Genomic DNA, 26,489 nt, shown 5'->3' with positions numbered 1-26,489 from the left:
ATGGTTTTCAAGAAGGCCACTGTGATAGCCATACTGAACATCACCAATTTTACTAGGATCATCTAGATCAAAAGAAGTATATTAATGAAAACCCTCTGTTCACCCGATAATCCATTCACGACGAGTAGCAATATAACTGTGGTGGTCATATAGCCATCATACCAACATGTTTTACTAACTAGGCAGGCAACAACGTATTGTATTGGATACCCAATGTTGATATCACTTTTTGCTCAGGAGTAATAGTAATAACAAAGGCTTAAGAATAGCGGCTGTGACTACCATTTTGGACAGCAGATTGATACCATTTTCATTTAAAGTCACCTAGAGATCATACTAGGTCTTTTAGCAAAACACCATTTTGATATGACTATCGCTTCAGGAGGAATAGCATTAGAAAGATGGAATATTGGAACGATGGTCACTCTGGAGGCCATATTGGATTTCAGATCGACCTCGTTTTCGTGTATGAACAACTAGATTATACAAAAGGCTTCTAGTGAAATCAACATTAACCTGCATCGGTTAGGGGGAATGACTTGATTTTAATTAGGATTTTAATTAAGATAACCAAATATGTTGCCGCAGGGTCAAGAAGAGGAAGAAAGCAAAGTTGAGACAAGCCAGAAACTATTTGTACAATTGGAAATAGGTGTCATAAAATAAAATTGTTCAGGAATGGTTATAAAAATCCGTCAGTCCGAGGTTTGTTTTGCCGAAAGAAAGGCTGAGGGACTCCGAGGAAATTAACAAGTACTTTTCCTAGTTAAATAAATCGTCCAAAGACGGGGTCTGGACTAAATTTAGAGACCCGGAACCAGAGAGAGAGAGAGATGATGATGATATTCTTTTATTCCTCCATTTTCTGAAGATTTTAAGACAAAAAAGAAATGCATTTAAATACATAGAATCACAAAAATAGTAGATTCGTTACTTATTGAATTATTTCCAATAGCAAACGAATAAATAAATTAAAATCATTACTAATCTAGATAGAGATATATATACGATAAAACATTTGAAAATGTATCCTCACAACAAAAATAGTTTCCTACTCTCTTTGCAATCCAGTACAAGTATTTCTTTCCTTATATTTTGAGTGAGTTCTCTATTGAATCGAATATATAATATCCTTTATCTTAATGAAATACTTGGTAGATAGTCTGATCATATTTAACCATGCCTCAAATTCTAAACGTTCTGATATATCATTTAAACCACCAAGTAGTATAATCAGTATAACATCATCGATCTGATCACAGAAATCACGGTAAATCACTGGAGGCATATACGAAAATAGACTTTCCATCAAGTGGTTTCTGTCGTCTGAGGTTAAGGCACAATTCATCGAAATGTGCAAAATACGGTCATGACTCATTTTGCCACATAGGGGACACAGTCCAGGTCTTGCTTGCATTCCTCCAATACGAATTAATGTCCCATATTCCATTTTTCTGCTTGAGTCAGTGTAAGCTATTTTCCATAGATGATGCATTTTTAATCCTGGATTAATTTTTAAAAATCTACCAAATCCCTCTGATGGATTTCTGATACTCATTTCATGTTTTCTCTCCTCTAATATCTGTATTCTTGTCCCAATTAAGTTTTTCCATGTTATTTTGTCTGGAAATTTTCCAGTGAAAATAAAGTCGTTGAGATAGTCTTCTAAATCATACTTTTTTAGTACAGTATTTACATCATATAGAAAAGAGTTGTAGCTATGTTGGGGGTCAAAAATAAAATTTCCAACAGCCCAGAGGAAAACCTTTTTAGCCGTTAAATTTGCTGATGTTCTACACATGCGACCAAGGAATACGAGTTTTTGCTTATCTATGCGAGCTTCCATTGATATCATCCCCAAGCACGATGTCGTAGATCCAGTAGGCGATCTTTGAGGGAAACCTTGTACTCTCCGGGCGAAATATCGTTGTATTTTCTCCATTGATTCAATGCCCTGATATGACATATTAAACCAGAGTTCTGAGCCATACAAAGCAGATGGCAATATAACTCTTTCCCAGACTTTCACAGAGACTATAGGATTCATTCCATTTGCATTTAATCCAGTTGAGTATAGTGAGTTTGTTACACGTTTAGCTTTATCGTAGGAATAGATTATACGATCATTAGTTTTCATTGATTGCGAAAAGGTAACTCCTGCATATTTCACTTTTTTTGCTCTAGGAATATTCTGTGATCCCAGAGTAATTCCATTTGATGAGTACACTTCCTTTCTTTTACTAAATATCATCCAATTACTCTTGTTAGAGTTATATTTCAATTTCCACTTCTGTGCATACTGATAAGCTGTATTCACGAGTATTTGCAATCCATTCAGCGTAGAGCTTAGTAGAGTAGTGTCGTCTGCCAAAAGCATGCCAGGTATGTTCATCTGATTCACTGTTATCCCGCAATTAGTCATTACTAGCTCATTCAATAGGTCATTTATGTACACGAGAAATAAAAAAGCCGACATTACACGCCCTTGACCAACGCCTCTCCGTAATGGAAATGTGTTAGATATACATCCTCTACACGCTACACAGGCACTTGACTGTGTGTAGGAATGGGCGATTATTCTCCATATTTTTGCATTAATTCCTAATATTTTTAGTTTTTTTAATAGTCCACAATGCCACAGTCTATCGAATGCCTTTTCGTTATCCAGAAAAACAGCATATACATTAGAGTTATGATTATTAAAGTACATCAAACATTCTTGAAGAGTAAAAGCAGCGGAGATAGATCCAGCCTCCTTACGAAATCCAAATTGATAAGGATGTGGAAAGCTTATTTTGTCTAAATACTTTTGAATTCTAGTCATCAATATTTTTTCAAACAATTTTCCCAGACAAGATGTCAATATTATACCACGATAATTCACTGGATCCTTTTTATCTTTACCATTTTGTTTGTATATCGGTATAATCATCCCACATCTATACACATTAGGCAAATACTCATACTGGATCATGTAATTAAAAAGGGCAGTTAAATGTCTGATTAAATATTTTCCACCATACTTTAAGTGTTCATTCGATATGCAATCAATGCCTGGTGATTTTTTTGTTTTTAGAGACTTGATATGCTGCAACACTTCTTCCTCTGTAATATTATTACATTTTATGTTATCATTCTCTAGTTTGCTTTCTTCGTACATATTCTTCATTTTGACACAATCATTATGTTCCTCATCTGTTGTACCACTTAATTCAGAAAAATATAGTTTCCATAGATTGACACATTCATCCAAAGTATTAGATTCTACTCCTCGAAATGCAATATTACCAATGTCCGATTTATCTTTTCTATTTTCCCGTATGACTGCATAGAATTCGTCTATTCCCATTTCTGCACTCTTTTCTATCTCTTCAAATATACACTCTTTATATACCTTTTTCTCTTGCCTATGTTTCTTTCTAAACTTTCTTTTCGCGTCCTTGTATCTTCTTTTGATGCTACACTCTGTGCTTCTATTTATTCCTGCTTTGATCCATTCTCCGCGCGCTTTTCTCATATTCTGATGTAAATTTTCAAGCCCACTTTTCTTCCAATATGGTTTCAAGTGCGATTTGAATTCGGACTTTGGAATATATCGGTCTGATGCAGTTATTACACTCTTAGTTATCAATTCATTATACTTCTCTATATCTTCTACCTTTTTACACTCATAGGTGAAATTCAAGAATGCACTAACATCAGATTTATACATGCTCATTTCTAATGGATTTGCCAAGTTCCATTTCATTCTTGGAGATACACATGTCTTTTTATTTTCCTTCAGTATATCTTTTGCAAGTGCCGCTGTAATAGGTAGGTGATCCGATATTGAGAAATCGATTTTGTCATTTACTATGTGTCTTTTTACAGCACCTCTAATTATTTCAGGTATTAATATATAATCAAGTGTGGACGTTCGTGACATGTCTTTTGATCTATACGTGATGTAATGTTCATGTGGTTTTATCACCAGCGTAGCAACTATGTTTCTCTGTTCTATTCTTTTTTTGAGAGCAAGATCTCTTCTTGATGGATTTTTACACACAAGATCTGCATTCATGTCGCCCGTAATTATGCATATATTTTCAGCAGAATACCTATCATACACATCAAAAACATTTTCACAAAATTTGTCATATGCATCATCAGTTCTAGTTGTCGAGGGAAAGTAGGTTGCAATCAAAATTATAGGTTCCAAGTCTCTCACTAAGATTTTCACCGCCATAATATTTGGGAACTCATTTTGTAAGGTGCTTGCTTTGCATAGTGATGATCTATAAAATACGGCAACCCCGCCACTACCTCTATAGCATTGTTGTATCTCTTCAGTAGGTAGCGCAACTACTTTGAAATCATCATGTAATTTATCTAAATACGTTAGATTCTTTGTACAAAGCCAATGTTCAGTGATAACAAATATATCTGTGTCTGGTAACAATTCAATTAATTTCTGCGTGCTAGACATTATACCACGTACATTCCATGTTGAAATAATGATCATAATTATAATTAAGAAGCAATTACTAGTCATATGGTTATGCTCATTAGGAATATATTTTGTAATTCTCATGCGTTTCATCAAGTAAGTAGCCTTCTCTCCATTTTCTGTTTGTTATCCATTCCCTACATTTTATTCCAGAACTCCAAAATGATTCATTATTCATCATCAGTTCAAAATCTTTATCCAGTACATTTAGTCGAAATGTATATATATTTGATCCATCCCAATGGGGTCGTTCCTTTATGAGGCGGACGAATGTTACTGTCACACCTTCCTCCTTGCACTGAGTTGCAATAGCTGTCCTTACTACATCTATATTTTTTCTCGATTTGACATTTGATAGCAGAATGCGTCTTATTTTGTTTCTTACAACTGGTTCAAACACATCCGGTTCTATATTCCTTTGATTGGGTCTGGTAATAATTGTCTCAATATGTCTATACGATGTATCTTCCTTTTTTTGTCTCTCCTCGTCATTCGGAATCATTCTTTGATCATTTGGTGATTTGTTGTGCCCTATTTGATCTTTATTTATGTTTTCATTTATATTTTTGTTAGCTCTATCTTCATATCTTAATTTCTTTTGCTGATTGTAGGTTGATGTACTTGCATTGTGAGATGTTATTTCTGTGCGCTGATTATGATTCACATTTTCCGTTATGTTAGTCCGATCATTCCGTGAAAGTGGCGGGAAATCTTTCAATGTAAACATAGCGGGACCATTGCTAGGCATGTTGAATGTTGAAACCAACTTTGATATTTTTTCTGCAAATATATGGTTTTCAAGAAGGCCACTGTGATAGCCATACTGAACATCACCAATTTTACTAGGATCATCTAGATCAAAAGAAGTATATTAATGAAAACCCTCTGTTCACCCGATAATCCATTCACGACGAGTAGCAATATAACTGTGGTGGTCATATAGCCATCATACCAACATGTTTTACTAACTAGGCAGGCAACAACGTATTGTATTGGATACCCAATGTTGATATCACTTTTTGCTCAGGAGTAATAGTAATAACAAAGGCTTAAGAATAGCGGCTGTGACTACCATTTTGGACAGCAGATTGATACCATTTTCATTTAAAGTCACCTAGAGATCATACTAGGTCTTTTAGCAAAACACCATTTTGATATGACTATCGCTTCAGGAGGAATAGCAATAGAAAGATGGAATATTGGAACGATGGTCACTCTGGAGGCCATATTGGATTTCAGATCGACCTCGTTTTCGTGTATGAACAACTAGATTATACAAAAGGCTTCTAGTGAAATCAACATTAACCTGCATCGGTTAGGGGGAATGACTTGATTTTAATTAGGATTTTAATTAAGATAACCAAATATGTTGCCGCAGGGTCAAGAAGAGGAAGAAAGCAAAGTTGAGACAAGCCAGAAACTATTTGTACAATTGGAAATAGGTGTCATAAAATAAAATTGTTCAGGAATGGTTATAAAAATCCGTCAGTCCGAGGTTTGTTTTGCCGAAAGAAAGGCTGAGGGACTCCGAGGAAATTAACAAGTACTTTTCCTAGTTAAATAAATCGTCCAAAGACGGGGTCTGGACTAAATTTAGAGACCCGGAACCAGAGAGAGAGAGAGAGAGAGAGAGAGATTCGGCTATATAGTTGGAGCCAGTCCCGAAAGTTGTTGTCTCAGTCAAATACAATATGCTCATTGATGTAAGTTTTAAATTATTTGTTGAATTTATTCGTTTTGGATTGATACTTTAATTTTTCCAGAGTTCAAAAGTTAATCGTGCATTCATTGTCTTGAATGTTATATAATTCCTGTATCATAATAGTGTAATGCAATATTTCATTGATATAGGTTTGTATGTAACAGAAATGATGTATTGTAGGAACTTTATACATTGCTCTGACACGAATAGGAGGAATCAGATTATCTCTCTTAAATTATTATGTAGCATGGATGCTAAGAATTAATTTCATTATGTATATGTCAATGAATCGCTAATTAGCAAGTAGTAAAATTAAGACAAGACGTGAAGTCTATTAATTCATTTGTGTAATTAAGCTGTGTATTCTCTTAACCAAGAAAATATTGGCCGGTGCCGATTGACATGATTCAGCTAATAATGTATAGTCAACTTGGCACGTAATAGTTTGTATAAGAGGTTTAGTTATGTTATGGTTCCAGTTAGGAATGCGATAACAGCTAGGAAAAAGACATTAACTTCACGTTAACATGATGATGTGTGTATAAGAGTTACGAGAAGACGATATCTGACACAACAAGAGTGGGAATACTGTTGGAAACCAGAACAGGAGAAACGCAGATATTTTGGTTGCGTTTTATTTATTTGAAGGAGAAACATGTCTCCATAGTGAGGAGTGCTGTAAATACGTTCCCATCAGACAAATGGATAAAAATCCTTTGTTTTAGATCGTCTTGAATTTCAGTGCTTTGTAATATGTTCTGTTTTAAATGTTCAACATCTGTATATAATTTCGTCACTCAAATCAATATAATATCAATCCGAAATTGCCACCATAGCCTTCATTGTTATGGGCTTAATGTAACAAAGACACCAGTGCGGTCCTTTCCAGTTTTTGCCGTTGTTTTGTCGTATTTTATGTTAAAATTTAATATATCTGAATGGCATCTCTCTCTCTCTCTCTCTCTCTCTCTCTCTCTCCAACAGTGCTATCACCTTCTAGTTCGTTGGGAAAACTATCTAAATGGTCAGATGGATTAATATTGTATTCACTCACGCTATTCATTACAGCATCTGACAGTAACAACAGATTTTATTAACTGCTGCACTGACAAAAAATTTAATGTCTTCATGAATATATGTATCTCATCTATCTTTAAAAGTTCTTTGTCAGGCAAGTTTTAGCCGTTTTCTCTTTCTATATTTAATTATCAATATCCTTGTTCGTTTCCACTTTGTTCGCTCCTCGCTTATGTATTTGTAGAATGTATCATTGTGCAACCCAAAAATAGGCGAGGCAAAGATTCTAATTTATTTTCAAGCCAACTGTTGTCCATTTATCAGTGAAAAAAATCACGCTTACGTATGTGACGCCAATGTGTGTATGTGAGAAAGCTTGCCAGTAGCTTCTCGTGGGTCGGTGGTTCTTCCCGGGGTTTTCCCGAGTTCTTCTTCCACTATTAATACTGGCCGCCATGCATAGTCTATCATGTGCTGAAAACTGGCGTTAAACCCCACAACAACAACAACGTATGTGACGTTGTAAACAGTGGCTCATGGCATATAGCGAGGAAATCTCAAGCTTAACTATTCAAATAAGCTTTAGAGGGCTTTGGGTGGTGGCGATGGCTGTTATTTTTCTTCAACTGAATGAAAAGATGATTTTTTGCAGATACTGAAAGTACAATGATGATGAAGATCTCTATAATAAACTCGAACGCTATCGCATCAACTGGGGATTCGAGAGTTTCACAATAAGTAATCAGTCTATACAAGAATGGAATGTAAAAACAAGGAAAATGCATGAATGAAATGAAATACGAACAGGAGCGAAATGGCGTTAGAATCACAGACAAATACCATATCATTTAAAACATGATTGTAGACGTTGCAAAGCTTGATGAAAGCCAATATTCCCAGCACTGTAGTACATCAGAGTTGGAAGATTTGTTAGTCACATTTAACAAGACAGAATAAAGTTATGGATGGGTACATCAGGATATATGACCTAAATACACTCTAGATTAGCTGTACGAAGGGAACCTAAACTAGAAAGAGAGATGCAAAATAATAAACATACAAGAGCCATGTGTTTAACAGGTAAGACAAACCGGTAATATAATTAACGAAGTCATAAAGCAGCGTTCCGTCTGTAGTGAAAGAATTACTCACTACACAAGATCATTCTTTATTTTTTTAAATCCCATAGAAGTTGCCAAATCGAAAGTATAATATATGAACTCGGATGATAAAATATATTAGAACATATCGAAGAATTAGTTGTCTTGTCTAACGCATTAGAATGATTTTTTAGAGAAAATATTGAAATGATAAATAAATGTTAGCCTTAGACAAAGATTCAGGAGCATTCTAAGATATAGGTGAAACACTAGCTGCAATAGCCACTGCAGCATAAATGACTGTATCAGCTGTCGATCTGTCAATGGTAATTATAGATTTAGTAATTGATGGTACAACAAGTGAAGGTGCGGTTCTAACATTAGGCAAACAAGATTCGATCGTTGACAAAGTTTAAAAAAAGATTAATAATTATTGGTAATTTAAGAAAGTTTAGAATTGTAGGCAATCTAAGAAGCTGGTTGAGTCGGAGTACTCCCCATAATTTGTTTTGTTTCTTGACTGCACAGATTGCGTTACTTGTTTTAGCATTGGTAGTTGCTAACTGTATTTTTGGTTATTAAGGGCGTAAACAAAGCACTCCATAAAATTATGCTTCAAAGCCATGGAAATCTTATTTAGACGTTCATAACGTGCTTTTAAAATGTTATCTTCACTAGCTAAGGTTCCGATATATTTACCTATCTACACCATGGCGGGGGCCCCGAGTGGCCGAGTGGTCTAAAGCGTTCTCCGTTACGGATCACTGCCATCTCACCTCTGTCTGCGCCGGTTCGAGTCTCAGATTCAGCCAATGTAGGTATGTGAGAAAGCATGCCAGTAGCTTCTCGTGGGTCGGTGGTTCTTTCTGGGGTTTTCCCGGGTTCTTCCTCCACCATTAATACTGGCCGCCATATATAGCCTATCGTGTGCTGAAAAATGGCGTTAAACCCCACAACAACAACACCATGGCTGATCGATCCGATATTTCAGTGCTTTGGACTTGCATCCAATGAAATTCACTGACCCGAAGTACTGAAATGTCGGATCGATCCGCCAAGGTGTAGAAGGATTAACATATCGAAAATTGGCTGGCGACGATGCCAAAATGTATACTATAGTGACTCCTCCGACCATTGGTATCCGTATTAAAAAATTTTAATGATCATTTTTTATTTTTGACGTTTTAAATGGTCACGTATCATTTGAATGTAAAAGTACAGGATCATACTGTGTACTCTTAAGGCACACTCGTATTAGTAGACTTTGATGGGATGGTTCCTCCATTTTAAAGATAAGACTGCCGTCATCATAATAATTTTAACTCACTGTAACCTCCACAATCTCTTGTCGTACAATCACGTATTGTTTTATTGTCTATCAGTTTTCTAAAACCCTTCCGTTACCATGTCGGTATTGATGCTGGAGTTAATTTAAAACTTAATTGAGTCCATGCATTTCTTTTCCTTTGTGATATCCAAAGATGCTACGCAATTTAATAATCGCATCACTTTGCAACACAACCAAAATATTTCTTAACCAATAAGAAAGCCTAATTTCATGTTTGAAGTTGATATATATTTTTACAGTCTTATTATGGCCTTTTTTATTTGAGTTTTAGCCTTGTTTCCCATGTATTTTGTTCTCAAATAACCTTTCAACAGCACCTTGCATGGAGGAAGTAGATTGTGTAATACATATATTAATTTGTACTTATATATTGTGTACTACAAATATTATTTTGTACTTATAGATTGTGTAATACATATATTAATTTGTACTTATAGATTGTGTAATACATATATTAATTTGTACTTATAGATAATTTGTACTTATAGATTGTGTAATACATATATTATTTTGTACTTATAGATTGTGTAATACATATATTAATTTGTACTTATAGATTGTGTAATACATATATTATTTTGTACTTATAGATTGTGTAATACATATATTAATTTGTACTTATAGATTGTGTAATACATATATTATTTTGTACTTATAGATTGTGTAATACATATATTATTTTGCACTTATAGATTGTGTAATACATATATTATTTTGTACTTATAGATTGTGTAATATATATATTATTTTGCACTTATAGATTGTGTAATACATATATTATTTTGTACTTATAGATTGTGTAATACATATATTATTTTGCACTTATAGATTGTGTAATACATATATTATTTTGTACTTATAGATTGTGTAATAGATATATTATTTTGTACTTATAGATTGTGTAATACATATATTAATTTGTACTTATAGATTGTGTAATACATATATTATTTTGTACCTTTATATTGTGTAATACATATATTAATTTGTACTTATATATTGTGTAATACATATATTAATTTGTAGTTATATATTGTGTAATAAATATATTAATTTATACTTATATATTGTGTAATACATATATTATTTTGTACTTATAGATTGTGTAATACATATATTAATTTGTACTTATAGATTGTGTAATACATATATTAATTTGTACTTATATATTGTGTAATACATACATTAATTTGTACTTATATATTGTGTAATACATATATCATTTTGTACGTATAAACCCAACTACACACTGCATAATTCCTGGTGCTTTGACTTAACGTTGCAGTCCCTTGATCTATTAATCATTTGCTTTCTCACACAGTGACTTAGATCCACTAGGTAGATTCAGTTTTTAAATACATTTTTCACTAAAAAGGTAGTATGGTGATTGATTTTTCAACCTTCCAGTACACCAACCAAACCTACGAATTTATTTGTTCACTGCTAATTGATTTTTTTCCCCCAAAATCAGGGAAACATATATTTTTAGAGTTAACAGCTTTTACACCATGTAAATCGATATCACACTCACTCATAGAGCAACTTCCAGCTGTGCTAGTAAACGGTAAGTCTTTAATCAGATTTAATTAACACTGGAACACTTGTATATGTTAAATACTAGTAAATATTCCACAACCAGATTTTGTTCTGTATATTCCCCAGTTTATCTGACGCTGCCAAAATATCATGCCATGCTGTGCTGAGTATCTGCTAAGAGAATCTTCACTATCAAAGTTTAGAGGATAGCTGTCACAAATGTGTAATGTCTTGCATGTGACCAGTTGAGTTTCCTGGTAGCAAATACTCATATCGTTAAATATATTTTCCATGGTCAGGGTCAAATGCATAACAGAAGCATTAAATTAATTTGGAGGGCAAGAATAAAATTGTATATTTGTAAGTTTCTTTTAATTAGAAATAAATTATTAAACTTTAAAAATACTAATGTGAAATTTTTTTCTGCATGCATATTGAACTTCTGTTCACTATTATAAAATTCTTGAGGAATTATTTGTGAAAGTCATTGTCATCATGACTATATTGGGGAAACGGAAAGGGCATTGAAAGCGAGGTTTAATGAATATAGAAGACCAAGTTCTAGCTCGTCTGAAGTATCACGGCACATCTACGATGTTTTCCCTGGCCAAACTGTAACTAAACCTCAGTAAAAATCCAAGATCGAGAACAAGCCTGGCTCGAGCGGGGGTTTGGTGGTTCGGGGGTTGGGTTGGGTTAATAAATCGATTTATATCCATCCGCACAAACCGACGCTGAACAGGGACGGGGACCGTTACAATCTGCTGCATATCTGGGACAATCTGTTAACATCTCTCATCATTTCATCGAGCGATGCTGACAGTAGTAGAGATCACACAGTCTGCTGATGAAGTCATTAGCGTAAGGATGAAAACGTCAGGTTAGCTTTTTCTACTTTTTTGTGTATGTAATTGAAAAGTTAAATGCGTTGTCAAATATCAATATTAGTTAAGCTTTCATTCAAGTAAAACCTATTTATGATTTTAATCAAGTATCTTAAATACACTCTTCGCGTGATGTTTCAGACTAACACATTCAGTTCTGAATTAATTGCCAATATATTTTTCAGTGCAAAATACGAAATAAATAACTAATTAAATCTGCACGGTTTTGCAATTTCTCAAGGCAGAGCGGAACGTCTCCCATTCTAAGATAGGTCTAGACAAAGTGTCTACCAAAATAAACACGAAATTCGAATGGTTACAAAACGTATGGGTGTGCATATTTAACTTGTCAAACATATTATATATGATCCCGAAAAACTTTGTACATATTGATGAAAGGACCCTTATGCTCACCGAGACTCAGGAACCGAGAGAAATACCGGTGTCTTAAAAGTACACCTATGTCATAGATTTGCACATTTTAAAAAATACGCGAGACCAACCTTTAAAATCTGGGCAGTATCAGTACAGTTTTGGGGCTGAGTGAGTGAGTGAGTGATTTGGATTTGTAACGTAGCTTTAACAATATTTCCGTCATATCGCTACGATATCTGCAGTGTGAAAGTTTACAGTGATGTCTGGCACTGGAGCATCATGCCGCAGACATATAGCATCATGTCCCACCCAGTCACATTATTCTGACACCAGGCCGACAAGTCCTAACATTAACTCTAAATGCTGAACGCATAGAGAGGCAGCTGTTAGTACCATTTTTATAAGATTTTTTGTATGAATCGGCCGGGTTTCGAACCCCCGACCTCCCGTATCCTAATGGGACGCTCTAACCACTAGGGCACCGAAGCGGTCGGGGCTGATTGATAGGATTATAGCATGCACAACGAAGAAATCCCGAGTAAGGGAACTGAAATTGGAGTTTATCGGTAACAGTATTCTGAGCTGAAACCACAAATTTATGTAAAACTGTAAAACTATTATTGTGTTTTAAATTTGCTGTAAGCATCGATTTAAAATCATGGTAGCAAGTTGATAAATCTAAGTCCAGAATTTGCGACTTCTGTCTGGAGACGCCCTTCTATCAGATTTCAACCGCTCCGATGGCCTGGTGGTTAGAGCGTCCGCCTCGGATGCGGGAGTTCGTGGGTTCGATCCCCGGCCAAGTCATGCTAAAAACTGACAAAATAGGTACTAACAGCTGCCTCGCCTGGCGCTCAGCATTAAGAGGTTAGTGTCAGGACTGGACAGCCTGGTGTCAGGATAATGTGACTGGGACATCATGCTACATGTCTGCGGCATGAGGACCCAGTGCTAGACATTACTATCAACTGTCACGCTGCAGACATCGTAGTGATATGACTAAATAACTGTTAAAGCTACGTTACAAATCTAAATCACACACACACACACACACACGGACACATCAGATTTCATGTTTTTTCTTTCTCCATAGGTTGGAATTGTCTAGGTCTGTTGTAACTGTTGTATTGTATGTTATTTTTATTTCGCCGTCTCCTTGATGAAACGAATCAAATCTGAAAGTTTGACTCCGATTATCTATGTAATCCTAATAGGATTTGACATTCCTATTTGCTTCACAAAATTGTGCTTATAGAAGGACCACAATTCCCTAGAGTTTTCTGGAATTTCGTATTTTTTCATATTATGCGATAGTAAACTTTGAAGTGCGAAATCCCATTTAACTCATCCAACACAGTTACAAATAGGGACATGAAGCCAATGTAAATTCTAGTACTACGGGAGAGGAAGGGTAGGGTACACATATAAATTTCAAAATATCTCCAGAATTATTTGTCTGATAGTAAGAACTAGCATATGTTATGGTATTACCCACATGTTAATACGTATCAAATGAAACTGATACTTACTGGCCATGTTCCATGGTCTTTCCCTACCCTCTAAACTAGTACATGTTGGTCATGTCCCATGGTCTTTCCAACCCTCTAAACTGGTACATGTTGGTCATGTCCCATGGTCTTTCCCTACCCTCTAAACTAATACTTGTTGGTCATGTCCCATGGTCTTTCCAACCCTCTAAACTGTTACTTGTTGTTCATGTCCCATGGTTTTTCCCTACCCTCTAAACTGATACTTGTTGGTCATGTCCCATGGTTTTTCCCTACCCTCTAATCCGGTACATGTTGGTCATATCCCATTGTCTTTCCAACCCTCTAAATTGTTACTTTTTGTTCATGTCACATGGTGTTTCCCTACCCTCTAAACTGAGACTTGTTGGTCATGTCCCATGGTCTTTCCCTACCCTCTAAACTAATACTTGTTGGTCATGTCCCATGGTCTTTCCAACCCTCTAAATTGTTACTTTTTGTTCATGTCCCATGGTGTTTCCCTACCCTCTAAACTGATACTTGTTGGTCATCTCCCATGGTCTTTCCCTACCCTCTAAACTAATACTTGTTGGTCATGTCCCATGGTCTTTCCAACCCTCTAAACTGTTACTTGTTCGTAATGTCCCATGGTGTTTCTCTACCCTCTAAACTGATACTTGTTGGTCATGTCCCATGGTCTTTCCCTACCCTCTAATCCGGTACATGTTGGTCATATCCCATGATCTTTCCAACCCTCTAAATTGTTACTTTTTGTTCATGTCCCATGGTGTTTCCCTACCCTCTAAACTGAGACTTGTTGGTCATGTCCCATGGTGTTTCCCTACCCTCTAAACTAATACTTGTTGGTCATGTCCCATGGTCTTTCCAACCCTCTAAATTGTTACTTTTTGTTCATGTCCCATGGTGTTTTCCTACCCTCTAAACTGATACTTGTTGGTCATTTCCCATGGTCTTTCCCTACCCTCTAAACTAATACTTGTTGGTCATGTCCCATGGTCTTTCCAACCCTCTAAACTGTTACTTGTTCGTAATGTCCCATGGTGTTTCTCTACCCTCTAAACTGATACTTGTTGGTCATGTCCCATGGTCTTTCCCTACCCTCTAAACTGGTACTTGGACACGTGTTTAACATGCACATTATTATTATTATTATTATTATTATTATTATTATTATTATTATTATTATATAATTAGATGTGATTGCATAATGGTGGAGTATTGTCTGCATTCAGCAGGAAATCTAGATTTTTCAAAGTATGTTCTGGCTTTTTGTGGCATAATAAAAAGAACTTTGGATATGTGTCTTTCATCGGAAAAAGGCGATGATGCTAAGAATGATCATACATATGGGTTGAACAAAATATTTCAATGTTTTTTTTGTCAGATTAACAGATGTCCTAGGGGAAAAGGTAGTATATTTCGATGAGAGACTTTCGTTTCTTCGATGGCATTACCTTTTGTTAACGGAGACAACATCAATACTCCAGCATCCAAGGCACCAGCACTGTGACCAACCATAGTAACTTGTTTGGGATCTCCCCCAAAGTGGTGAATATTCTCTTGCACCCATATTAAGGCTTGTACCTGGTCCCATAGGCCGTAGTTACCTGGCATATCCTTGTCATGTAAGGAGAGAAAGCCTGGAAAGATAGAAATATAATTTATAACGTTTGGACGGAATACACTTTAATGTTTAATCCAACAAAACGTCTGAGGGTAAAACCTTTGTTTTTCTACAACTGTTATGAAACGGATTGCACGAGTTGTGAGTAGGGAAACACAGAAAACAGTCTTACTTTTGTGAGCAATAAGTCAATCAAACATATTCTGCAAATACATGTCGCATTTTCATGAAATAGTTGCAAAGGAAAGTGTTTATTCCTAAAAGGGCCGGAGCAAAAGCCAAGAGATTTAATTAAAACTATTTGTTATCTGTGATATTATGATGTCTAACAAATACAAGTAAATTTCTTAACTGCTCTACAAAATCTTCAGTAAGAATCAGAACAACATTATTGATGATATTCATATGAACAACAATAGTAAATAAATAAATAAATAAATCAGTAAAAGTGACAACTTGTAGAAGGAAGGAACTTTTCATTCGTAAAATGTGAATAAGCACAACCTAAAACTAATATTTAAATAGATTTGTGGAGCTTTAATTTATTTAAACTAAATATTCTTGTTCATTTTTACCAATTTACTGACCGAATGCATACAATCGGTAGTTGAAGTTAATAACAATGATTTGCGCATGCGCAGCCAGGATGTCTCCTCTCAACATGGCTCCCATTCCAGCCTCATTAGATCCACCATGTATGTAAACAAGCACGGCAAGTGGTCTCTGGGCATCTGTAACCTGTGTGGATGAAAGAAATATTAATATACCTTTAGACCTGCATTAAAATGGACATATATAGACTTGCCTTTTGTCGCTGCCGACATTTATAAAATTACTGAGCAGTATTACTTATCAAGCTGGCAGTTGAAAAAAAAAAAAACTATAGAATTTTTAAAACTCTTTTCATGTAAGACTATTGCCAGAATTTCGTTATAAGACATGTCTGAATTTAATCCCTGGATAATTTTATTTATTTTCTGAATTTGAATGGCTGTGAAAGAAACAAAAATCATTTAAATTCTGTGAAAAACAACAAGTTCTGTTTGACCCACTCGGGTGATAAATTACGATAATATTTGGTGAAATACAAACGGACTGCATTAGTTACATAAGCTGAGCAAGTTAAAATGTTTTCAGTGTAATGAATAATAGCAATCAAAAACAGCTTACAGTCTACTTGATTAGAATTTTCCGTACATTAATGTCTCGTTTTACATCAGCATTTCCAGAGCCTGACAAACCGTATATAAATTGTCATTTTTCTACCGAGATTTGTGACGGAATGTCACTAAAATTGGTGATTTAATATCTCACACCTTTTGTTATTGAACAAATATATATATGATTTTTCATTAGAATGGTTGCACGCAATTCCTTTGCGAAGAACGTGTAAACATATGTTTAAAAGTAGCATTTTTAGAGAAAGACCCACTTAACGGTATATATCGGAATTTCAGGGAGCATATCATGATAACTTATAAAGGAAACGTATGAAAGGAACGTAAGTTTTCCTTGTTAGTAAAGCATCCGTAATCACCTAAAACATACTCCACTCTAGGATTTACAAAAAAATTAAACCTCAAATGAACTTCCAATACTGTTATTTCAATTCCAAATAACCCTAAATGTCCTTAACAAGTCCAACAATATGGAATATTCAGAATGAATTCGAATAGTTTTGAATGTCCTTGCATTACACCATGATTCTATCCGGAATGTCTTTGAATGAGTTCAGAAAAATCCTAGTTAATGTATTAAGCCAAAAGTTAATGGGCACTTTGTAATTCCATTGAATAATTTAGATAAATAATTCCTGTGGAATCGTATCTGATTTGAACAACACAACTGTAAATTTTGTCAAAATGGATTCTCACAGACTGATCAGCCATGAATATTTTTTAAATCGAATCCCTATTTTATAGATATTTTCACTTGACCGAAGTCGTAAAAGAACGCGAGGCATTCCAACGGGAAAAACTGGATGTGAACATAATTTAAAGTGCTATGTAATCATTCTGTCAACAATTTATAATCATGGACAAACGTTATCTATGTAAACATTCCGTTTGCAAATCTCAATCATGGACAAAGGTCAAACATATAATATAAATCAAATATAGATAAAAATCATACTTTATATTCTTTACGTTTTACATTTTAATAAAATGCGTTTAGCTGAATCAACATGCCGTGTGTATAGTACCGCTATAATCAACTGATTTAAGATGTCGCAGTTACAACATCGTTATAATCAGATTCAATAGGCATGCGTGTACAGTACCGTTATAATCAGCTGATTTATGAAGTCCGCATTCATATTACCGTTGTGATCAGCTGATTTAATATGCCCGTACCGCTATAATCTTGATTCAAAAATGAAATTTTGTTTAAACTGCTACATTTGGCTCCTAGCCGCGTATGTTGGAATTCAATCCTTCGCTGCCCAGCGTAATAACATGAAGAAAACGGACATTAATTAGATCAATTACGATTTATCAAATATCTAAGTTTAATTATGTAGCTCTGCTCGTATTAATGTTCATAAAGAATACACACAGACACAAGCAACAGAAGATGTATCACAATAAATAAAACACTTGTTTATTGTCTCCATCGTGTTTAATTCGGAGAGACTGGTAGCTTGACGTCTGTATTGAAAATGTATATGGTGCGTGCTTGACGGCTACCGGGTAGAAGATAATTCCTTAATTCTTCGTCTTTATAAGAACTCTAAATGCTACATCCTCATTTTAAATTGCGTCCGTTGATTATTATAATTTACACCTACCACTATCTTTCCTGGTTTTACAACAGCTGAAATCCCCATTTCCGGCACGAAGTGTCATTTTCTGAATAAAATGTGAAATTGTATATGGGATCTTGTAATGTTCATTAATTTCCTCATGTTGAATCTAATTCGTGTGTAAATTTATATATTTCCTAATTCTCTAACTTGTGTCTCTTGTCGAACATTAATTTATTGTTTATTTACTCCTTCCTTCATTCTTTCAATCCTTCTTATATTACTCGTTCATATAACCACTGTATCAGCGCCTACCTTGTTTGTTTGTCAGTTTAATGGCATATTCCTTGTTATTACAAGACAGTAGGTGCAAAAAGGTCTATTTTGGCTTAGACCATACCGTCCCATAATTATAAAAAGCCGTACGAAAATGTCTCTTTTGGCTCAGAAGAAAAAAGTGTTTTTATGTGTGTTTGTTATCCCTCTGATATGTTGTTTGTTTCTAACTTTATAAAACAGAATTTCGATCAAAAATTGTGTTGTTTGACGGGGTATTTTTAAAGCCATAATGTTTTGTATAGGATTGTTCATCCGACTAGGTTTCTATCACCTTGCTCGGAATTCCGTTCCTAGCGTGCTTCTTTGGCCTTGGCTAGAGGTCTCCTACATCCCATGTGTGCTATTTATGTGTATGCTATATGTTTTGTATGCTATAATTTGTTTTCTTGTGGGGATAGCCTTCTATATCAAATTTTCCCCAGCTGTCCTACGATCCTTATTCTTGGATCCAGCTGAAAGTTTTGCTTATTTTAATTTAATCATCCATTCCCTTTATTTTTTAATTTTGGCGAAGTAACAGTACGGTAACATGTTTACGATAACAAATATTTCCTAATGTGTTGGTGTCTGCTATAACGTGTCGTTCTTCGTACCTATTTACTTGATAGGGTCAGCTGTATTCGAGTGGGCTCCATATTTTCTTTACTTTTTATACTCCACCCAGCTCGGATTTGGCTGCTTTTATTTATTTGGTTATTATTTATTTGCCAAATTTTCCAAAAAGTTCTTTTAGTCCCTCGAAGGGGTATGTTGTACAGTCAGTGAGCTGTACTAGGGTTAGTATATAGAGATTGAGTAAGAGCATTTTTTGTATGTAATAATTTTTATAGTTTCACCCATGAGGGTGTTTTCCAGACTCTTCCATGGGCCTGTTCACTTCGCGTAGCGCCATGTGACGTAGCCCCAAGGCGTCCTTGTTCCGTACTTTCCTCATGGGTGTTCCCTTTCATTTTTGGATATGTGTGTAGAGTAAAGCTTCATGGTTAAGATATAGAGTGACGGTGCAATGTACCTTTGGGTTACTATCTAGACGATAGTCTCATTGCCTCCAACCATATTGCTTTTTTACTTAGTCTCCTTTTATTTACCTATGACTATTACTTGGCCACAGGCCCTCATTGTTGTTATAATATATTCAGAGATTGTATACAGCGTCTTTTTATTAAAATTTCCATCTAAGTATAATATATTCTGTTTTTCTGTAAACGTCGTTTTTGCATATTTCGGCTATTGTCTTTATTCTATTTTCCTTGGATTTTGTACATTGTGTCATTGTACGTAGTTTACTAAAAGGCCCATTTTTACACAGTTGACATTTTGGCGGTACTCTGAGAGTATGCCGTCTCACTGCAGCCTCTCCTATCAACCATGCATAGTGCATGTATTTGAAGCAGAGGCTTTGTATTTTCAGGGAGCCTAGTTTCGTCCAGTGCCCCCATGCTCTTTTCCAGTTAACATGTATGTTATTATTTTCTACTTCACTTTTTATTCTTCCCATAATCTTATCAAGCCGTACGAAAAGGTATATTTTAGTTTAGACCATACCGTCCCATACTCATATCAAGCCGTACGATAAGTTCTATTTTGGCGCAGACCATACGGTCCCACTATTATATTAAGCCGTACGAAAAGGTCTATTTTCGCTCAGACCATATGGTCCCATATTTAAATCAAGCCGTAGGAAAAGGTCTATTTTGGTTCAGACCGTACGGTCCCATAATTGTATCAAGCCGTACGAAAATGTATATTTGGGCTCAGACCATACGATCCTATAATTTTATGAAGCCATACGAAAAGGTCTATTTTGGCTCAGACCGTACAGTCCCATAATTGTATCAAGCCGTACGAAAAGGTCTATTTTAGCTTAGACCATACGGTCCTATAATTTTACGAAGCCGTACGAAAAGGTCTATATTGGTTCAGACTGTACGGTCCCATAATTGTATCAAGCCGTACGAAAATGTATGTTTGGGCTCAGACCGTACAGTCCCATAATTATATCAAGCCGTACCAAAAGGTCTATTTTAGCTCAGACCATACGGTCCTATAATTTTATGAAGCCGTACGAAAAGGTTTATTTTGGCTTAAACAGTACAGTCCCATAATTGTATCAAGCCGTACAATAATGTGTATTTGGGCTCAGACCACACGGTCCCATAATTATATTAGCCGTACGAAAAGGTTTTTGTTTTCGTTTCGTGAGTGGAACTTTTCTAAAAGAGCTTCAACAGTAATTAATGAAAAGAAATTTATTTTTAGTAAAAGTTCTGAAAGGGGAGTTCTATTTTCAGCAGAACTTTTTCATATTCTTATATACTTTTTGAATATTATTTTTGTTGTTTGTTTATAACGAGGTTCATCATGTTTATTGAATTTATTTTTAAAACCTTATAAGCATGTTTTGCTTTTTTTATCTTCGACTTTTTTTGTATCTTTAAATGTTTCCTTCAAATTATTTTAAGAGTTTTGATCCATTTTGTTTATTGCTTTTTAAAACATTTTGTATCATTTTTTTTCATTTTAAAACTTGTATTTAATTTATAGATAGCTTAAACATTAACTTAAATTGGCTTAAAATATATAAATATATGGAGATATATCTTTTGATTTTTTTTGTGAAACCATGTTATCACATTTTTAAAAAAATCCGCTCACATTTTATTTTATAATAACGTTAACAATGCTATTTTGTTAGTAATAATACAAACTGTGTTATAAACTAGGAGGAAAAAGAAAACTGATCGAATTTCTCTACATCGCTTCCAGTGTTTTTCAGGTTGATTTCTCAAAGTCCATAAAATGTATCACACATATGTGACTTTGTTATACATATTTTTAAAAAATGTTTATTGATGTCTCCAGAAGAATAATCACCAAACATGTGACACAAATGTTCGTTATATGACAGTAGTGAAGGGGGTCACTTTAGCGACAATGGGAATTAGCATTAAAAACCACCCTGGGTCACTTTGGCGACAATGGGAAATTTAACATTACGAAAACCCCTGGGTCACTTTAGCGACAATGGGAAATTAACATGGGAATATATTTTGGGTCTGTTGAGCGACAAGGGAAATTAACATGGGGAATAAATCGTGGGTCTGTTGAGCGACAAGGGAAATTTAACATGGGAGAAAAAAAGCAATTGTAGGGACAAGGGGAATTTAACATGGGATTTTTTTAAATTTTTTTTTAAAAATAAAAAAAATAAAAAAGGGGTAGGCAATTGAAAGTCGATCTCTTTTCGAGAAATGTGGGTGGTCCTGAAAAGGGCCTTTGGGTTTCTTCTTCTTCTAACTCCTCCACTTCTTCCACCATCCCCTTATCTTTCCCAAAATTCCTTTCTTCTTCCACTTCTTCTCCTCCTCTGTTATCCAGTCAGGATGGCCCATCTCTCTAAATTTCTGTTGGATCTTCATCCAGTTGTTATTTAATCTTTCAAACTCTAATTTCTTCTTCTTATTCTCTTCTTCCTTTCTCTCTTTGCTCCATTTTTCTTTTATCTTCATCACTTCTACTTTCATTACCTCTCTAAATAGTTCTTCTGCTTTTATCAACTGGTTACAACCCCACTTTACGTACCACCAGTCAGTCCAATGAAAGCTATTTTCTAGGAAGCTCCTGATTTCTATGATATGATCCAAGGCTTCCTTTAAAGTACCTACTCTCACGTAAGGTGGGTCAATGAATCCTCTGATTCTTTCTACTTCTTCCTCAATCATTCCCCCTATTTGATCTTTTGCTACTCCAAGACTCTTCACATTGTTCAGGCTACCTTCAAATCTTCCTTCCTTATTCAATCTTTCTACTACATAAGTCCTATCCATGATCCAAAAATAGCTATGTCTCAAATCGTTAAATAATTTTGTCACCTCCATCTTCTTTGTTTATTCCTTAGAATGGTGCGAACGACTAATAATGTGGGTTCTTATAGTGAAAGCGCGGACGTGATAGAAAACATCCCCCAAAACAAAATTTATATTACCTAGATCATAACCAAAGAACGCGCGAACGTGAAGGAAAACATCCCCTACTTTTCTCATTTCATATGATCTACTATCCACATACGTGAAACAGCAATAAACAAACCCCTAATCTACTATCCACACACGCAAAGCATTAAAATGAAACCCTAATCTACTATTCACACGAACCAACTTAAGCTCTTACATAACCCAATAATCTACTATCCACACAAACGTACGTGAGCGCTTACAAACACACACACACACACACACACACACACAAAACACACACTCACACAAATGAAAAGAGTCAGTGTTTATATTCACACTACTCTACATACACACATTGGCAAATCGATTACTATTTCTTTTCTAGAGTATTGGGTAGCCCTGAAAAGGGCTGTTTGTTTTTGAACTCCATGGCACCTGGTTAATGATGGCACCTTCCAGGCCTGGCACCACACACACATCTTCTTCCCCAGTCTCCTTTCACTCTTTTTTGGGGGAAAGCAGAGGCGGGATAAGTGGCTTCAGAACCCCAGTCTTCTGTCTATGGGATTCTGAAATTTCCTCTCTCCTTTTCTTCCTCTTCTTTGTTTCTTCTCTCCTCCTCTTTCTTCTTTCCCTCTTCTACGATGGTCTCTGCAGCCAGCTCATTCACTATACGCCTGGCATATTCCAGGTGTACATGAAGTTCAAGCAGTTTAGCTAGTCTGGTGTTCATTCTGGTGGTGTTGATCAATCAACAAGGGCAGCTAGAATGCCGAACGATTTTTAATTTATACTGAAAGCACGGACGTGATGGAAAACATCCCCCTAAAACAAAATTGATCTTACCTACATCATAACCAAACAACGCGCGGACCTAAAAGAAACACTCACTTTTTATACTACCCATCACTATTCTAAAAAATTTTATTAAACAAATAATATACTATCAACATACGCAAAGCAATCCAATCAAACCCAAAATCTACTCTCCCCACACGTGAAACAGCAAAAAAAATCATCATCATAATCTACTGTCCACACAAATGTACGTGAGCACTTACAAACACACAATCATATACACAAACACATACACTCACACTATAAAAAAGAGTCAGTGTTTATATTCACACTACTCTACCTACACACACTGGCAAATGGATTACTATTTCTTTTCTAGAGTATTGGGTAGCCCTGAAAAGGGCTGGGGTTTTTTTTGTTTGCTATGGCAAATTTTTAAGTTTCTAAGACTGTGATGTCATCTGTCGATAGACTTTCTGACGATAGGTCTGCTTCCTCGGAAAGAGAAGAAGAACTCTTTGGTGTCGATACGACAATCGACAAAGCCTCTGTCAGGTTGAGGTTGCTGCTGCTGTTGCTGCTCTCTCGGCTGTTTCTGAAGTCTGTACTTCTCTGTCCATTCTTCTTTCTCACTGTTCACTTCTTCTCTGAAGAGCTCTTCTATCAGGTCTTCAGTGACTTTTAGCATTCTCACATTCTCTATCTCTTCTGGCCTCGGTATCAGACTGTGTCTGACCCTGTGCAAATTCACGTAGGCTTCGTTTAGCTTAGCTAGTTTGGAGCACATCTTCGTAGGAGGATGAGTCGGCAATGGATGGTTAGACTGGAGGCTACCCCGGCTTTAAAGTCAAAGCGCGGACGTTGAGGAAAACATCCCTTCACGGTTTTCGAGCCGGAACGTTCAGTGAGTGCCATGAGAGGGATAGTAAGAAGTCAAAGAGCATGAATCAAGATTTCTATAGTCAAACAAGCCACAAAGGCATTTTTTCAAAACACAACATTTTTTATTCAAAATCACTTAACACTAACAAACAGCTCTAACATTTTTAACAATAATCCAACAATATAACATCAAACATTTTGTTTCAAACGACAAACATTTTTTTCCAACTCACACATTATTTTGGACAAGGCTGACAACGTTGTGAATGAAATTGTGATTTCCACTGTTGGAAATCATTAGGCCATTGATGGACACTACGTTTCCTAGCTTGAGACAAAAGATAAGCATAATGGTCACAAAACCATTGATCTACTTTCACATCGATCTAGAAGAAGAACGAGGATCAAAATGAGTCACTAGATGTTCTAAGGAATAGCCCAGGCTGCGATGATGCAGAAAATATACACAATATTGTCCACACACCAAGGAATCTGTGCCTTGTAATTTCACATTATTGAATCGGGTGGTCTGAGCATTTCTTCTCATAAATTCAATGATATCGTCTTCCAAAGGGGGCAATCCATACGAATCGAAATATTCCACACATCCTTCTTGAGGAAAGTAGACGGCTACCCAGTGGGTTCCTGGGAGATGACTGTCGTCCGTGTTGATCACGTAAGCTAGATGGTCTTGAGGTTTGCGATGAGGGAGTTCATCTTTAGCACAGACGAAAGGATTCCAAGAAGCCGTGTACGAACTGTGGTTCAAAAGGTAATAAATTTCCCAGGTATCCATGTTTTGTGTGTTTTTTTTTTCTTCTTCACAGGTAATAATAAGTCGTCAATTCGATCCTGACTTTTTGCTAGAAAATGTCTGACAAATAACCGATTCTTCGCTTCGTCTCCCCACTCTGATTCAGAGAGCTTCGATACGATGGATCTCTTGAGTGGTTAATGGTGGACAAGAATGTTCACGCAAGTCTTTATACCACTGATGCCACACGACTTCGTCCGAGATGAGACTCCAAGCTTCGTCCAGATATTAGTTCAATTTTTCTTCTTGACTCAGCATTAGGTATTTATCGTGTTGAATTTGACTGGAATGATCGTTTTGACATCCATAGCAATCTTTCTTGATCAATTCCGTCATTTTTTCGACCAAGTGTTTGGCAAAACAGGAGACTAAATGGACTTCTTGTTCTGGCCATCTTGACTTCATCATGATAACATTTCGTCTTTGTCGTGAGATTCTTCTTCCCCGGTCTCCTCACATTCCATCTTCAAAGTTTCTCCACTAGGCAAAGAGGGATAACAGTCTTCCATGGCTTCTAATAGTCTAGAATGACTTCTCTCAAACTGTTGATTTCTATGGTATTGTCAAATTCTGCATACAGGAGGACGTTCACTGTGTGATCTGGACGTGGATTTGCAAACTGAAGTTCCACACGAATCTGACCCGATTTTATAAGGTGCAAATGTCCCTCGTCGCTGCCTTGGTCTGGAGTGAAATCAAAACCCCACAAAGCATAACCTCCTGCATAATCGTCGTACGAAATACCGTGACTGTTGTTGGTTCCTAACTGTCCCGTGGCTTCGTACAGGGACACGTACGATCTCAAATAATTCTTCGCGACACCAAAGTTGGGCTCAAAGGGTCGGGTACACAAGGTCTTGCCGTCGCGACTGACTTCCATCTTGGACACATTGTAATGTTGAAACTCAAAAGGATTTTGGTCGTGGGTTCCGTTGAAGGCTGAATTCCTGACGATACCAACAATCAAACGTTTGGGTAACTGTCCTTGGAACAGATGATGTTCGATCATAGATCGCTGTCCAGCGGGAATGGTGAACGTTTTCACTTCTACGCGTCGTATCGGATACTTGGCGGTCGTTCTGTTCAGCGTCTGACTGACGTCGTTTCCCACTTTAGGTAACACTTCCACACGACGCACGTAAAGTCGGGCTTCTTGAATGATAGTTTTGTATTCATTGGCATGGGCCATCAAATGGAAAGCGGCACTGCTACGATTCAGTCTCAGACGGATATCCACCTCGTTCAGCAAATACTTTTCTTGTAACCACATGTCCAAATGCAAACGATCCATCAGTTCTAAACTTCGCCCTTGCAGAATTTTCTTACGACGGTCGTTAAACCCCACATTTTGAGGATTGTCATCTTCTATCAGGACTG

General features: G+C 36.0%; 1 protein-coding gene across 2 annotated transcripts in view; it reads right to left on the bottom strand.

Moving 5' to 3' along the window:
- LOC149807936 (neuroligin-4, X-linked-like) overlaps window positions 1–26,489 on the bottom strand; it is a 145,977-nt gene that overhangs the window by 71,303 nt on the left and 48,185 nt on the right. For both annotated transcript variants that reach the window (XM_089972132.1, XM_089972123.1), the window contains exons 3-4: window positions 16,168–16,318; window positions 15,411–15,596 (exon numbers count right to left, since the gene is read on the bottom strand). In XM_089972132.1, the coding sequence (XP_089828258.1) occupies window positions 15,411–15,596; window positions 16,168–16,318 (337 nt within the window). The remainder of the gene's footprint in view (window positions 1–15,410; window positions 15,597–16,167; window positions 16,319–26,489) is intronic.

The sequence above is a fragment of the Sinohyriopsis cumingii genome, chromosome 1, assembly GCF_028554795.1.
Source record: "Sinohyriopsis cumingii isolate HCF-2022 chromosome 1, ASM2855479v2, whole genome shotgun sequence".
NCBI classification, from domain to species: domain Eukaryota; kingdom Metazoa; phylum Mollusca; class Bivalvia; order Unionida; family Unionidae; genus Sinohyriopsis; species Sinohyriopsis cumingii.
The sequence above is the reverse complement of the archived record's forward strand: the minus strand, read 5'-3'. Positions and strand labels throughout refer to the sequence as shown.